General features: G+C 38.8%; 2 protein-coding genes across 3 annotated transcripts in view; one reads left to right on the top strand and one right to left on the bottom strand.

Moving 5' to 3' along the window:
• The window catches only part of LRCH2 (leucine rich repeats and calponin homology domain containing 2), a 99,516-nt gene that overhangs the window by 44,099 nt on the left and 41,423 nt on the right, over nucleotides 1–13,994 (top strand). For both annotated transcript variants that reach the window (XM_042974815.1, XM_042974814.1), the window contains exons 6-11: nucleotides 418–551; nucleotides 7,996–8,083; nucleotides 8,393–8,504; nucleotides 8,968–9,065; nucleotides 9,163–9,221; nucleotides 11,032–11,139. In XM_042974815.1, the coding sequence (XP_042830749.1) occupies nucleotides 418–551; nucleotides 7,996–8,083; nucleotides 8,393–8,504; nucleotides 8,968–9,065; nucleotides 9,163–9,221; nucleotides 11,032–11,139 (599 nt within the window). The remainder of the gene's footprint in view (nucleotides 1–417; nucleotides 552–7,995; nucleotides 8,084–8,392; nucleotides 8,505–8,967; nucleotides 9,066–9,162; nucleotides 9,222–11,031; nucleotides 11,140–13,994) is intronic.
• On the bottom strand, nucleotides 5,696–6,962 carry LOC102966721 (protein SET-like). The gene is made up of 2 exons (XM_042974816.1): nucleotides 5,921–6,962; nucleotides 5,696–5,734 (listed from the first exon to the last, which is right to left on the bottom strand). Exons 1-2 carry the CDS (start codon nucleotides 6,795–6,797, stop codon nucleotides 5,706–5,708), a joined length of 906 nt encoding a protein of 301 aa, XP_042830750.1. The 5' UTR covers nucleotides 6,798–6,962; the 3' UTR covers nucleotides 5,696–5,705.

Here is a 13,994-nt window from a genome sequence, read left to right as displayed (position 1 = left end):
TCATAAACTGTCAGAAGTACAAATAATTCAGATATGTAAAGTTTCTATTGTGATTGTGATGTTTCAGCATAATTTAAGATTATTAAAATATATAAATAGGGGCACCTGGGTGGCTCAGTTGGTTAAATGTCCAACTCTTGATTTCAGCTCAGGTCATGATCTCTCAGTTTGGTTAGTTCGAGCCCCACGTCAGGCTCTGTGCTGACCCTGTGGAGCCAGCTAGGGATTATCTGTCTTCCCACTTTGTCTCTCTCTCTGTGCCGCCTCCTCTCGTATTCTGTCTCTCTCAAAGTAAATAAACTTAAAAAAAAAAAAAAAATATATATATATATATATATACATATAAATAAATTGGTAGGTGACATTAATATTTGGACCTATATAACTAAATCTACTTTCTCAATTATTTATTGACAGATATGTTTAAAGGGTAAAGTACACATATTTAAATACTTAAATATCCAAGCATGTTGCAGAATGGATAAGAAACCAGATTCTCTGGATCTTCCATCACTGAGTAAAAGGATGCCCTCCCAGCCTCTCACAGACAGGTAATGTAATATTCGTAATATTCATACAGTCTCATTTCATGATTGCTGTCTTCTCTGTAGGTAAAAGATACAGATTCATCTTGAGTGTACTGAATATATTTAGGTTGATTGGCCCAGGATTAAAATCAACAGTTGACTGAAGTGAAATAGCACCATCATAGAATTCTGTGATACTAGAATAAATTTGGGATTTTCTCAAAAAACTAAGTATTACTAGTATTTTGGTAGCAAAATGTAAATGTTTGACTTTATATTACAGAAACACTAATTTCTCAGTCCTTGGCAACTGTTAATTTATTATGATAATCCCTCTATTGTACTAACTAGTATTGTAATAACTAGTAGAATTTGATTTGGGGGTGAGACATTTTAGGGTACCTTTCTTCTTTTCTTCATATTCTTTATGTCTGGATTAAGGATGACTTATCACTGATATTCTGTACGATATTGGTGTTTATCTCCTCGTGAGATTTTGAAATGGTAGATTTGACTATCTGTTTTTGATTCATCCTTTCGGGATATCTGAAAGATGTTATGAAAATACAGTTCCACCAAGTAGTATGGAAAATAATGTGGAATGGGGTGAGACTGCAGAAAGGGAGACTACACTCCTGCCTGAAATGTTTAAAGGTTTGTCATTTTATTTGTGACAAAGTTTAGATTAATTGGAATGGCAGTATATTAAGTAGTGTTTTTGAATCGCCAAATGGGATGTTTTCTAGAATATTTCTGTTGCCTCAGTAGAATTAAATATTTACACATTATATTTAATTCCTAAAGATTATTCTGTTTAATATGAATGACAATAAACCAAACAGTTCTATAAAAATTAGGCTTTATTCGTATTGTGATCTCTATTAGTTTGCTTTACGTTTATGTAAAAATGAATTTTCTTTAGTAGTGACATTGATTATATTAATCATTTGTTTATTGTACCAATATCAGTTGAAACAAACACCAAATAGCAGTCAGATGCCTGCTGGCAGGTTCAGGGTGTGTTTTGTTGAATGGCCTGTACCTTGGTGTCGGCCCTCATGGAGCCCACAGTCTAGTGGAGAAGGAGCCAGCCAGCAAATGAAGCAAAGAAACCTAATACACATGCACACATACGACTTCAAATTGTGGCAAGGGCTACAAAGGAGAGGAACATGTTTCAGGAGTGTGATCAGGGAATGTCGCTTTGGGAAGGTGAGGTTTTAAGTCAAGACTTGAAAGGAGAAAAGCTAGCTGCGTAAAGACTAAGGGAGGAGCATTTCAGGCAGAAAGAACGACAGGCACTAAGACCCGAAGTTAGGAAGAAACTCGGTGTGTTACAGAAACTGAAAGGCCAGCACGGTCGGAGCAGAGTGGCTGACGAAAAAGACGTCCAAGTTGATTTTGGAGAAGTAGTCAGGCCTCAAGTCACGTGGGGGCTTTGGGGGCTGTGGTGTGCAGAGTTTGAATTTTACTTACGGTGCAGTGGGAAGTCAGCAGACAGTTATGAGCCGCGGAATGACATGATCTGGTTTATATTTAAACAGCTATTTTGGCTTTTGAAAGGAGCATAGATTGGAAGTAAACAAACGTAGAAGCACGGGGACTAGTTAGGTTGTTGAAGTACTGCCAAGAGATCAAGGGGTCTGGAATAGGGTGGGTACAGTGGAGATGAAAAGGAGTGGAAAGAACGGAGATATATTTTAGAGATGGTCTCTAGCACTCGTGTCCAATAGAAGTGGAATATAAGCCACATGTGTAATTTTACATTTTCTTGTAATCCATTAAAAAAAAAAAAAGCAAAAATGGGGCGCCTGGGTAGGCTCAGTCAGTTAAGCGTCCGACTCTTGATTTCGGCTCAGGTCATGATCTCACGGTTTGTGAGATCCAGCCCCTCTTGGGATTCTCTCTCCCCCTCTGTCTCTCTCTGTCTGACTCTCTCTCTCTCTCTCTCAAGATAAATACACATTAAAAAAAAAAAGTAAAACTGAAACAGGTGAAATTAATTTTAATGTTACTGAACCCAGGATATCCAAAACCTGTAATTACATGTTTCAACATGTAATCCCTATAAAAAATGGAAGGTTTTTCATTCTTTTTCTGTTACATCATTGAAATCTGGTGTGTGTTTTTCATTTATAGCACGTTCGAGTTTAGACTAGCCATATGTCCAGTGCTCAACAGCCATATGATGGTTAGTGGCTACTATAGGATAGTACAAGTCAATTGAATCTACTTATGAAGCGACTCTCAGGCGTGCTAATTTTCTACTCACAGCCTGTTTTGAACTACTTAGAAAATTCCTGTGTGCACTTTCCACCTCTACGCTTATGCCTTTGTCTCTTTGAGTCTTACTACCTAGAATAGCCTTCTGTGCCTTGGCGATTTTGTAAAGTATTTATTCTACATAGATAAGCATTACAGTGGTTAGGTATATCAACTTTTGCAGTCAGGCATCATATACCCATGAAGCCCTTCTCTGACTCTTGATAACTTCGTGTCCTTGTGTCATAATGTCTGTAGTCCTCAGTGTTCTTACATTTGTAAAAAGGAAAATAATCATATGGATGCTGTCGGGATTAAATTAAATAATGTATATAGAGCACTTAACACGTCTTACCCATAACAGTTCCTCAACTAATGCTTATTGTTATCATTGTCAACTATCACAGATACGCATAGATTTTAGTATAGTACACGGATGTATTGTGCAGTGGCGTCAGGTGGATTTTGCTTCTGATCATGGTTTAACCTCTTAATTCTTCTTTTGCCTGCATAAGTTGTTTACTCTCTCTGAGCCTATTTCTTTATTTAAAATGTTAACAATACCCACTTCAAAAGCTTGTTGTGAGAATTAAACGTGTACTCGGCAACTAGTTCAAGACATGATATTCAGTAAGGGTTCTGTTTTTCCCCCCTGGGAGGGTAACTTTTAGAAGTTCTGTTCTCATTTATGAAAAGAAATGATGCATGAATTGCAGAATGTAAGGATTATAAATAAAATATGTGTACCTGGCACAGTAGCTAATAAGGACACTCCATAAATGCTAGCAATTATTGCCTCTCTTCATCCTTCTAGACTAAGCTCCAAAGCCACTTTCTTGGGTGAGGCCCTTCCTAACCTTACCAAGGAGAATTAATTGATCACTCTTTTCTCATGTTACTTGATATATTTACCTTTGTCATAGTCTTCAAAATATATAAACACACTTCCCCTCCGGGCTGAGAGCCCTTTGAGGCCAAACATTTGTTTAATTCATCTCCTATCTTTTCAGGCATTCAGCATAGTGTCTGACACTTGGTAATTGCTCACCTGAGTTTATTTAATTTTTTATACATATATAGTTTTAAATATTTATGTTCCTTTATTGGAGCAAGGTTCCTGACCCGTATACACTGATGTAGTACTTACTAAACATGACCTGTGCAGAAATTATACGTGCTATCCATCTAGACAGGTTTTCATTGCCCTTTGCCTATCGATGGAATCGTTCCATTTATAAAGTTTCACGCATCAGAAAACTTTGAATTTGACCTGGCTATCCACGAATTCCTCTCTGAAAAAGTTAAGTGGCATTTAATTTTAGCTATCATCCTTTACAGCATGAAAAAGCTTATGCATTAGGTAGCTTCCCAAAATGTTAGCCTGTGCACAATGGCATTTAGCGGAGCCGAGCCGGTCATTCTCACCCAGATTCACACAGACAGGCCTCGCTTGAGAGCTATGCGCGAAATAGCTAGTACTTTGAGACGAAAGTACTCCTGAGTTCACCACCAGCACAGACTTCTCTTGAGAGTCTGTCTTCTCGGCCACATCTCATAGTGCCAATGAAGACAGGCCAGCAACCGCCCTTCGTGTAATTCGGCATTAGAGCACCAGGTCTGTCTGACCGCGGTGGCAGGCACTGTGATTATATCCAGGTAAATAAAGGCCCATTTTTAAAAACGCCAATTTGGGATACAAATCAAGGGCACAGCATAATCGGAACTGACTTCTGAGCAATCTGGTACCCCAACTGAGGTGGAAGATTTCAGAAGCTGATGGCAAATCGTACCCATTAATTCAGATCCCTTTCTCAGTCCACACAAGCCCTGAGGTCACCCGGCAAAGTGCATGTCAAAAAATACGGAGTCAGGGTGACCAAGTTTGACAATACATTATATGACTCAAACTTGGAAAGTCATAATGAAATACATCTGTTCTGAGAGAAAAGCATCAAATCCTTTTTGTAGAAGTTTAGTTTTATTGTAACAAAGCAACTTGTACACGTTTAACGTTTAAAACTGAGCATCATCTTTCCAATGAAAGAAAAAGATATTTAAAAATAAACAAGAACAAAATTCCAAGAGAATGTCAATTCTAAATAAGATCCTACAGGTTCTGCCGACTCTCCTGGCAAGTGGCAGGGCTCAAGTCATCATCAGGAGAGAATTTTGTTGTAAGAGTGTCATCTTCAGCTGCAAGGATGTCTGTTAAACATCACAATTATAAACCTGCCAGAGCAGAAGCCATGTGGTCAAAATGCCCGCTCAACCCACCCAAACATCTCACCCTTTGCTGACCTTCTCTAATCCTATTTTTTAAAGGTTTCTTTCTTTTTTTTTTTTTAAACAAAAAAGTAGACAGATAATGGTGGTAAATGCTAACTGTCCATATTCACAGAGACACAGTGTACTACTCTCTGAGCCCAGTATACAGAGAAAGGAGGGAAAAAGCTAGAATTCTATGTACTACTACACAGGGGCCTAAACACCCTCCAGCTTCCAGCAGAGCTAAGGGAGCAGAAGGGTTGTCTTTTTTTTTCCCTTTTTTCCCCACAGATCATGGCAGTGCCGATTCCATAAAGTTTTTGTTGAGACGAAATTTTTAAAGGGATAAAAATGAATTTGGAACAGAAAGGGGTAGAGATTCTTTTCCCAGTGTATTCTGCTCAACGTATTCCCCCTCCCCCCCCCCAAAATAAGTAGAGAACCATGGCATAAAGGGAGAGAAAAGAGACTTGAAAACATAAGGCAAACGAGGGGCGCTTGTGTGGCTCAGTCGGTTAAGTGTCCAACTCGGGCTCGGGTCGTGATCTCACGGTTCGTGGGTTGGAGCCCCGCATCCGGCTCTGCGCGGACAGCTTGGAGACTGGAGCCTGCTTCGGGTTCTGCGTCTCCCCCTCTCTCCGCCTGTGGCTCTCACGCTGCGTGTGTCTCTGGCTCTCTCTCTGAAAAACAAACAAACATTTAAAAAAAAATGAACACAAAAAACAGGGCAAATGAGCACAAGAGGAGGAGAAGGGCGGGGGTGGGGGGTGGGGGGCGGGGGGGGGGGGGGAGACTGCAAGTTGCTCCCAGAGACTGGAGAAAACTGAAAAAGGAAGGTTGGCATCCATCCGCGTTCCATTAGTTACCTTCGTCGTCTTTCGGCTCGCCTTCCTCCCCCTTATCGTCACCTTCTTCTTCCTCTTCCTTCTCCTCTTCTTCTCCTCCTCCTTCCCCTTCTTCTTCTTCTTCCTCCTCTTCTTCTTCCTCCTCCTCTTCTTCTTCCTCTTCTTCCTCCTCCTCCTCTTCTTCTTCTTCTTCTTCTTCATCTTCTAATTCATCATCATCATCATCCGTATCAGGAAGCAAGTAGTACTGCAGTGGATTTGGCCAGATATCATCTTTGATGAGCTCGCCTAACTCATCCACGTCTGCATCAGGATGGTCAGTGAACCAGGCGAAAAAGCTCTCAGGTTCCTCATACTTTCTCTTCCTGCTGCCCGTGTTCGGTGCCTGACTTGAACGTTTCGTCAGATCCTTTCCAGATTTCCATATGATTTCGGTGGACTTCAAAGATGCATCACCACTCTCCTTCACGTGAAATTCCTTGGAGAGAACTTTATTTTCGAAGTAAGGGTTTTCATCAAAATATAAATCTATTTTGTAACCTGACTGGATATCTTCAAATTCTGCCACTTCAACTCTTGTCAGATAATGCAGCGCCTCTTCATCCTCCTCCCCAAGCAGCGCAGACACTTGTGGATGGTTGACGAATGTTGTTACCCAAAACTTTGGGATTTTGGCGATCGCTTCCGACCTCTTCTGAAAAAACGGCTGGCGGAGTTTGTTGTATTTTTCTTCGATTTTCAGGATCTCCTCGCTGGCTTGTTCATTAAGTATGTCGATTTGACTCTGTATTTCATCTATATGTTCAATCGCTTCTTGCTGTTCTTTTTCTGCGGTCTCGCCGGACCCGTCGTGGTTGGAGTTGAGCTTTTTACCGACTTCGGCCGCCGGCTCCCACATGGTGCTGCTCCGCGGTCGCGGTCGCGGTCGCAGGGAACAGGAGAGAAGGGAAGGCGAAGGGGGCAGGCAGCGGCTTCCCCTCACGCCTCACGGGCGCTCGCTCGTTCGCTCTATGCGACCTCCCGGCGTTCAGCCGTCTCCTCCCGGCGCGCGGTCGCTCGCTCTGCCTCGTGGCTCGCGCGCGCGCTTCCTGACGACGTCACGGCCTGATGACGGGGGGGGGGGGGGGGGGGGGGGGGAGTGGGTGGGGCGTCGCGCGGGCCCCGCCCGGCCTTCTGCGTACAGAGGGGAGGAGGCGGTGCACCTATATTGCTACATTCCTGGAAAGTGTACGGATCGGCATTTGGGGAAGAAATAAGAGCATCGTGACTAAGATCAGAGACTTCAGTGTTAGATAATCTTGGGATCACATTTAAGCCACCATTTGCAAATTGCGTGTCATGGAAAAGTTGTTCAATCCCTCCTGGCCTCAGTTTTCTCATCTGCAGAGTGAGACTGCACCACCAACCTGCTAGAGTTTTCACAAGGCGTGTGTGAGGTATTGTCTTTAAAGCACTTAGCTTAATTCCTGGCACATAATAATTGGTCCGTATGGAGTGTATGCAAGGTTGCACGTATGTAAATTTGCAAATTAAAGCGAAAAATACCTTGCAACCTGGGTGGCATACTGTTGTGTTGTGTAATTCCGAAATTTTCAAGGACAGCTCTGCCAAAACAATTGTTTATTCAGTGCTTTGCATACTGTTTTTTTTTTTTTTTTGCATTTTCTCTTAATTATCGGATGGGCATTATTTATAAAGCGAACGCATATTTTTACAGCTAATGAAGAAGAAACTATGAAGTTAAAAACATATTTCAGTGTTCTATGGTAAAATTTGTTAAAGCAATGAGAAAAATAGAAAGGGCTTTCATTAAGAGTATTTTTTAGCAGGACTCTGCTTTTCTGAATCTCTCAGGAGAAGTAATAGTTTATTGTTAACAATTGACACTTTACAACAGAGCACATGAAGGGAAAATATTACATGAGGGATATGAATAAAATATTTTATCAGATGGTTTCTGATACTTTCCCTTCATGTCCTTAAGGATCTTAAACATCAAGAGTATATATTCTGTATTATCTAGGGACATTTTAGGTCAAGTCTGTATTGATTTAAGAAGAAAACCCTAATTGTCCTTAGAATTTCTATTTCCATAGTATGGAAGATTTTTATCCAAATAAAAATCATGGCCCTGACTCTGGGATTGGAAGTGATAATGGAGAGAAACGATTATCTACAACCGAAGTGAGTCTTTTCTATTGCTAATCTATTTTATTTATAAATTTTGTTAGAGTTTTGAAATACATAGACACTTGTGCACACTTGATTTATTTTGCTTAAAAATACAATCATTATTGCATTTAATGACTTCAGATGAAAAAAGGACACGCACATTTTTAGAAGCAGAACAGGAAAGCTTAACATATTAATTTTTGGTTTGAGAACTGGAGGTGTAAAGCAGATACTCTACACGTCTTATGTGAAATTAAAATAACCTAATCCTTATTCTATGTTTCAAGTGCCTCATTTGTACTTTGTGCTTATTCCTTTCAGCCATCAGATGACGACACAATCAGCCTTCACTCTCAAGTCTCCGAGTCAAATAGAGAACAGACATCAAGAAATGACAGTCACTCAGTTGGAAGCAAACCTGATTCTCAGAAAGGTAATTCATATGGGTGCCTGCTATTTTATTTTAATTTTTTTTAATGTTTATTTGTTTTTGAGAGAGAGAGAGGGAGAGAGAGAGCATGTGCATGTAAGTGGGAGAGGGGCAGAGAGAGAGAGACACACACGCACGCACACACACACACACACACACACACACACAGAATCTGAAGCAGGCTCCAGGCTCTGAGCTATCAGCACAGAGCCTGACGTGGGGCTCAAACTCACGGACCTCAAGATCATGACCCAAACTGAAGTCGGATGTTCAACTGACTGAGCCACCCAGGCACCCCTATTTTTATTTCATGTATATTGCCCTTAATCAAAAATGCATTTCGAAAAATTACAATGTCTTTGGCCACCTCTTTTATTGAAAAAATATACTTTTATTCTAAACACTACAGTATGAGAGCATACTGCTTACTATTTATATTTTCTAATAATTACTAATCTATACTTAGACCAGGAGGTGTATGATTTTATTGATCCCAACACAGAAGATGTAGCAGTTCCTGAACAAGGAGATGGACATATTGGATCATATGTCTCTTTCCTTAAGGTAAAGAAAACTTTGAACAAATATTAATAACATATTCTCCTTTATCTCACAAAAGTACACCACACAGATTTAAAATGGTAACTTTCTTTTATGTAAGGGAAAAGAAAAAGCTCCTGAGAAATCTCAGAAAAATGAAGAATTGGGAGATGAAAAAAGGTAAGCATACACGAATCCTCCAATTGAAATGTAACTTATACACGAAACATTTGTCTGCATTCCTCAATTAAACTGAAGATGATAGTAAGCATTTAGGCTGAGTGTAGTATATACATCCCCCCCACCACCCTGGCTAAGAAGTGTAATAATTCTATTATTACCGAGGACGACTGTACCTTCACATTCATTGCTTCATTTGAGCTATTAAGCAACTCTTGAAAATAAATGATTTTTTTTTTTTTTGCATCATTTGGCCAATAAGGATATAGACCTGGAGTTTCAAATGTCTGGAACTGAGATGTTTCAACTCTTTGTCTACTACACTTTCCATTTCATCAGACTGGTTATAGTAATTTTAAGGGTATCTACTTCTGTTTTATGAAAATAATGCACTTGAGATCTTTTCTGTATCATCTTAGGAAATGATGGAGTGTGACCTGCCACATTCAGTCACTCCTTAAAGTTGCTTCACAGCTGTAGGAAGGAAGGAAGGAAGGAAGGAAGGAAGGAAGGAAGGAAGGAAGGAACATTTGTCGTATACCTACCATGTACCAGGATCTGTGCTGTGTGCTTTCCCGTGTTTCTTATTTATTTATTTTTAAAGATTTTTATTTTGTTTTAGTAATCTCTATACCCAGTGTGGGCCTCGAACTCATGACCCTGAGATCAAGAGTTGCGTGCTCTTGCAACTGAGCCGGCCAGGTGTCCCAAAGATTATTATATAGTTTTTTAAGTTTTATTTATTTTACCCAACATGGGACTCAAGCTCATGGCCCTGAGATCAAGAGTCTCGTGCTCTCCCAGCTGAGCCAGCCAGGTGCCCCTCATGTTTCTTACTTAATCTTCACTAAATCTTGCAGGGTTAATGCTATCCCCATTTTTACAGATGAGGAAGATGAAGCTTGGGAGACTCTAAAGTTTCTTGCCTAGAACCACTTAGATGGTGTCCACTAGAACCTACGGTGTGACCCTAGCTGTTTCTGATCTCCAAGCTTTTCTCTTTTCTGTCCATTGTGCTTCCTCCAAATGACCTCGTTGGTAACTTTTTAAGCAATCTTGAATTAATCATCTCTGGTACCCCATAAGGAGGTACGTTGCTTTGTCGTACACTCTTTATATGTCATTCTTCTCTTACTTTCTCGCTTTATCTCCTGAAGATCTTTGCCTAAACTTGAGGGTCACAGTGGCATACAAGATATGGTGAAGATACAGAGTCTTAGGGTTTGATACTGCGTTGTAAATGAAATACCTTTGGGATAAAAATCACTGGAGTTTGGAGAACAACTTATTTAAAAATTCCTTTGTTCTCTTTGATTAAAAATTATGTATTTTAATGAGCATTTTCCTGCAAATTCGCCAGTCTTACTTGGACCTGTTTTGCATTTCCTCTACTTAAACATCTTACATAGAGACTTTTAACGTCACGATGAATAAACTGCTAAACTGATAACATTTGATATTTATAAAGACAGGCATATAGGGCTCTGGAGTTCTTATTACACTCAAGACTGGGGAGTATGCGTTGTTAAATTATACATTTCAGAAATTACAAAACGGTAATACAGTTTACTTTGTTAGCCATTTATTAATATCACCAGTATGACACATTTCCTATTGACTAGAGGTTAGGTATGTTTTTATATTCCTTAAATATTCCTTACTTCTTGTTTTAATGTTTCAAGTACAAGGACATTAGGATTTTAGCTTTCAGTTGATATTAAAAACGAACAAATGGTTTCTGCTTCTGGAAGCTGGCATAAAATGTCATCTGCCTTACTTTCTGGATAACCATGTTTGTGTCACCTTTCAGACTTGGGAAAGAACAGTTACTTGCAGAGGAAGAGGATGATGATTTGAAGGAAGTAACTGATTTGAGGAAAATAGCCGCTCAGTTATTGCAGCAAGAGCAGAAGAACAGGTATTTTTTTCAGTAATGAGATTCAAATAGGCAGACGTTATAATCATCAAATGATTATTCAAAGATTATCAAATGAAGTTTCCAGTAAACAATAGGACCATTTAAGATCTGTGTCAAGGGGCTATTAAAAGACACTAGGAAATACTTAGGAGAGAAGCGTCCAGTTACACCCACAATTAACAGATGGTTTATACCCACATAGTCATTTTATTTAACTACTGTGTAGGTGTCTCTTTTTTAGTCCTGTGTGCTAAATAATAGTAACTGATTTATTTGTTGATATTCATTTTAGCTCACAATAGCCTTAGATACGTTATAAGCATTTTTCCCCGTGTCATGTGTGTGTAGTATGCTTTTTATGAGATTCCAGATTACTTGGGATATGCGTAAACTCCTTAGAATTGAATGGACTTACATAATTGTTGATTAAATCGGCATTATGGTTTGAAGGTCACAGGTTCACTTTGGTCTGCTTCTTGGTCAGGGAGGGTTTCTCCCTCTGGCTGGACTTTCTCCAGATACACGTGCCGTTGGCCATAAGAAAGACGTTATATGAAGGAGTATGAAATGAGTGCGAGTCCCTTTTTAATCACAGAAGTTCTGCGTGCTGCTCAGGGTCAGCTCTTCGTGCATCTGCATGATTTAGTTTAGTTTTGAAATGATAAAGAAGATCTGAGTGGTTTTTTGCTTTGAGAAAATTAAGAGGATAATTTTGGTACATTTGTGGGTAACTAATGAGTATTTTGTTTTTCTTAATCAAAACAATAAATGTTTGTGGCTCACGTGACCGTGTTTTAGGATGTTTAGCACTTAAGTATACTGGCATTTGCTTAGATAGGCTTTGAAGAATAATGGCTGTTAAGACTTAGCAAATTGCAGATGTGTGGTTTTAAGGGCCACTATGTTTTTTAAAATAATTACTAAATATTTTTTGGGCGTGTGTGCAGCTACTGCATTTATAGAATTAAAAACCATACTAGAAAATATCACTCATCCTTATTCCTTCTATATCTAACGTATCCTCATTCCCAGTTCACGTTTTTCTTTTACCATAACTTTCTATCACCCTTTTCTGTGACATTTATTTTCTAATCTCTTCCTATGATTCATTTCTAATGGGCCTCTTTTTATACTGGCTACTTGTGAGTGCTAGTGTATGTTTTTCCCCTTCCAGTATAATCCGAGTATTGATCTCCCCCATGGTTTAAGAGGTTGGTTGAAGCAAGCCATCACCTGCTCTGTGTAGCTTAAGAAATAGTTGGGTTTCTATCTTTTGTACCTGGCGGGTGAAATGATTGTATTTATCATTATGAGCAGATAATATTGATTTTGAAAGAACCCACGACAGTATTTCTCTGATTGTGTGAAGAATAGCACCAGAGTACATAATTTTAGATTCTAACATCGTCCTATATATCATTTCTATATTTTCCAGTTTTCTACTACTGTATTAGTTTTTAATCTATTCCTATGACTTGAATTACTCTTTTTAGCATAGAAACAACATCAAATGATGTTTCCTAGGGTTTTTTTGTGTGATAGTTTTGTAATCTGTACAAAATAGCACCTAGCACTGTGCCTTGTACATGGTAGGTACTCAGTAATATTATTAGTTAACTGATTGCTGGAAGATGAGGTAAACAAATGTAAAGCTAATAGGAACTATTAATTTAGTGATGTTCTTTCTAAATAACTTATTTTTTTAGATGTGTGCAAAAGCAATTTATGTCTGATGTTTCTCTTCATCTCCCTTTTCAGATGTTAGCACGTAGGAGTACAGATTTTTTAAAGATAAACGTTAATGTGCAGTGACATTAATGTAATAATTATGTCTAGCTTTGGAAGGCATTAAAATATTTATCATATCTGGTCATAATGTAAGGAGCACATTTTACTTTTGAAATGTATAATTTATAAACAATTTTAATTAGATCCTTGGCCAGTTCTGTTAAATTGATCTCAGAATTTTTTTATGCTAACTCTAGCATTTTCTCCACTAAATAATCTCTTCCCTTTTTCTAAAGTATGTTGCTATTGCTCACATCTCTTGGTATAGATAATTAAAATTTTTGTTTACTATTACAATACTTGAATTGGAGTGAGTCCAAGAAAATCAGAAGTAATCTTCTATAAGGATATATCCATCCCTTAGAGGATTTGATGTTATTTACACCTTCTCTGGTTGTAGATTTCTCTTCCATACTGCATTGTAGATTCCAACTTTATTAATAAAGAATCTGAAATGCTATTTAAAATTGCAGATCAACCAGGAGTTATAACCTGTCTCTTTAGGTTGTAACACAGTCGTTGCAATGTTTTTGTTTGTTGTTTGTCACGATTTAAAATAATTTATTTAGAGTAAGGTTACCCTCGCATATCAGGAAGTACCACCTCGGACTCCTGTTTTGACTGTATACTACTTAGATGTTCTTTAGTTAGCTACTAGTTGAAGGTAAATGCAGTGGTAGCTCTGAGCTGAAAGAAGCCATGTGTGCACTCCCAAACTAGAGGCTATTAAAAAGCTGCTTAGGTTGGGTTCAGCGATGATTTTCTTAAAGCAGCTTTGCCAGTTGTTTAGTTCCTGCTACTTTTAAAAATGTCTTTTATTCATTACACATGTTTATACTAGTACTAGGTGGATGAAGCTACCCTAGGAAAATAACAAGAGGGTATTGCACAGAATTAATAGTCAAAAAGAGTGGGAAAGGAGATCGAATAGACTATCAAGTAGATAACTGGTACGTGTTCAAAGTCTGAAGCCTAGTTTTTAGAAGACGGTTTCCTCTCTGAATTGCATAGGTTAAGCTACTTTGTATTGGCAGTTTACTGTTGAGTTTTTAGAAGCTCATCTTTAT

The sequence above is a fragment of the Panthera tigris genome, chromosome X (assembly GCF_018350195.1).
Source record: "Panthera tigris isolate Pti1 chromosome X, P.tigris_Pti1_mat1.1, whole genome shotgun sequence".
In the NCBI taxonomy this organism is placed as follows: Eukaryota; Metazoa; Chordata; class Mammalia; order Carnivora; family Felidae; genus Panthera; species Panthera tigris.
Note: the sequence above shows the minus strand (reverse complement) of the source record. Positions and strands in the feature narration are given on the sequence as shown.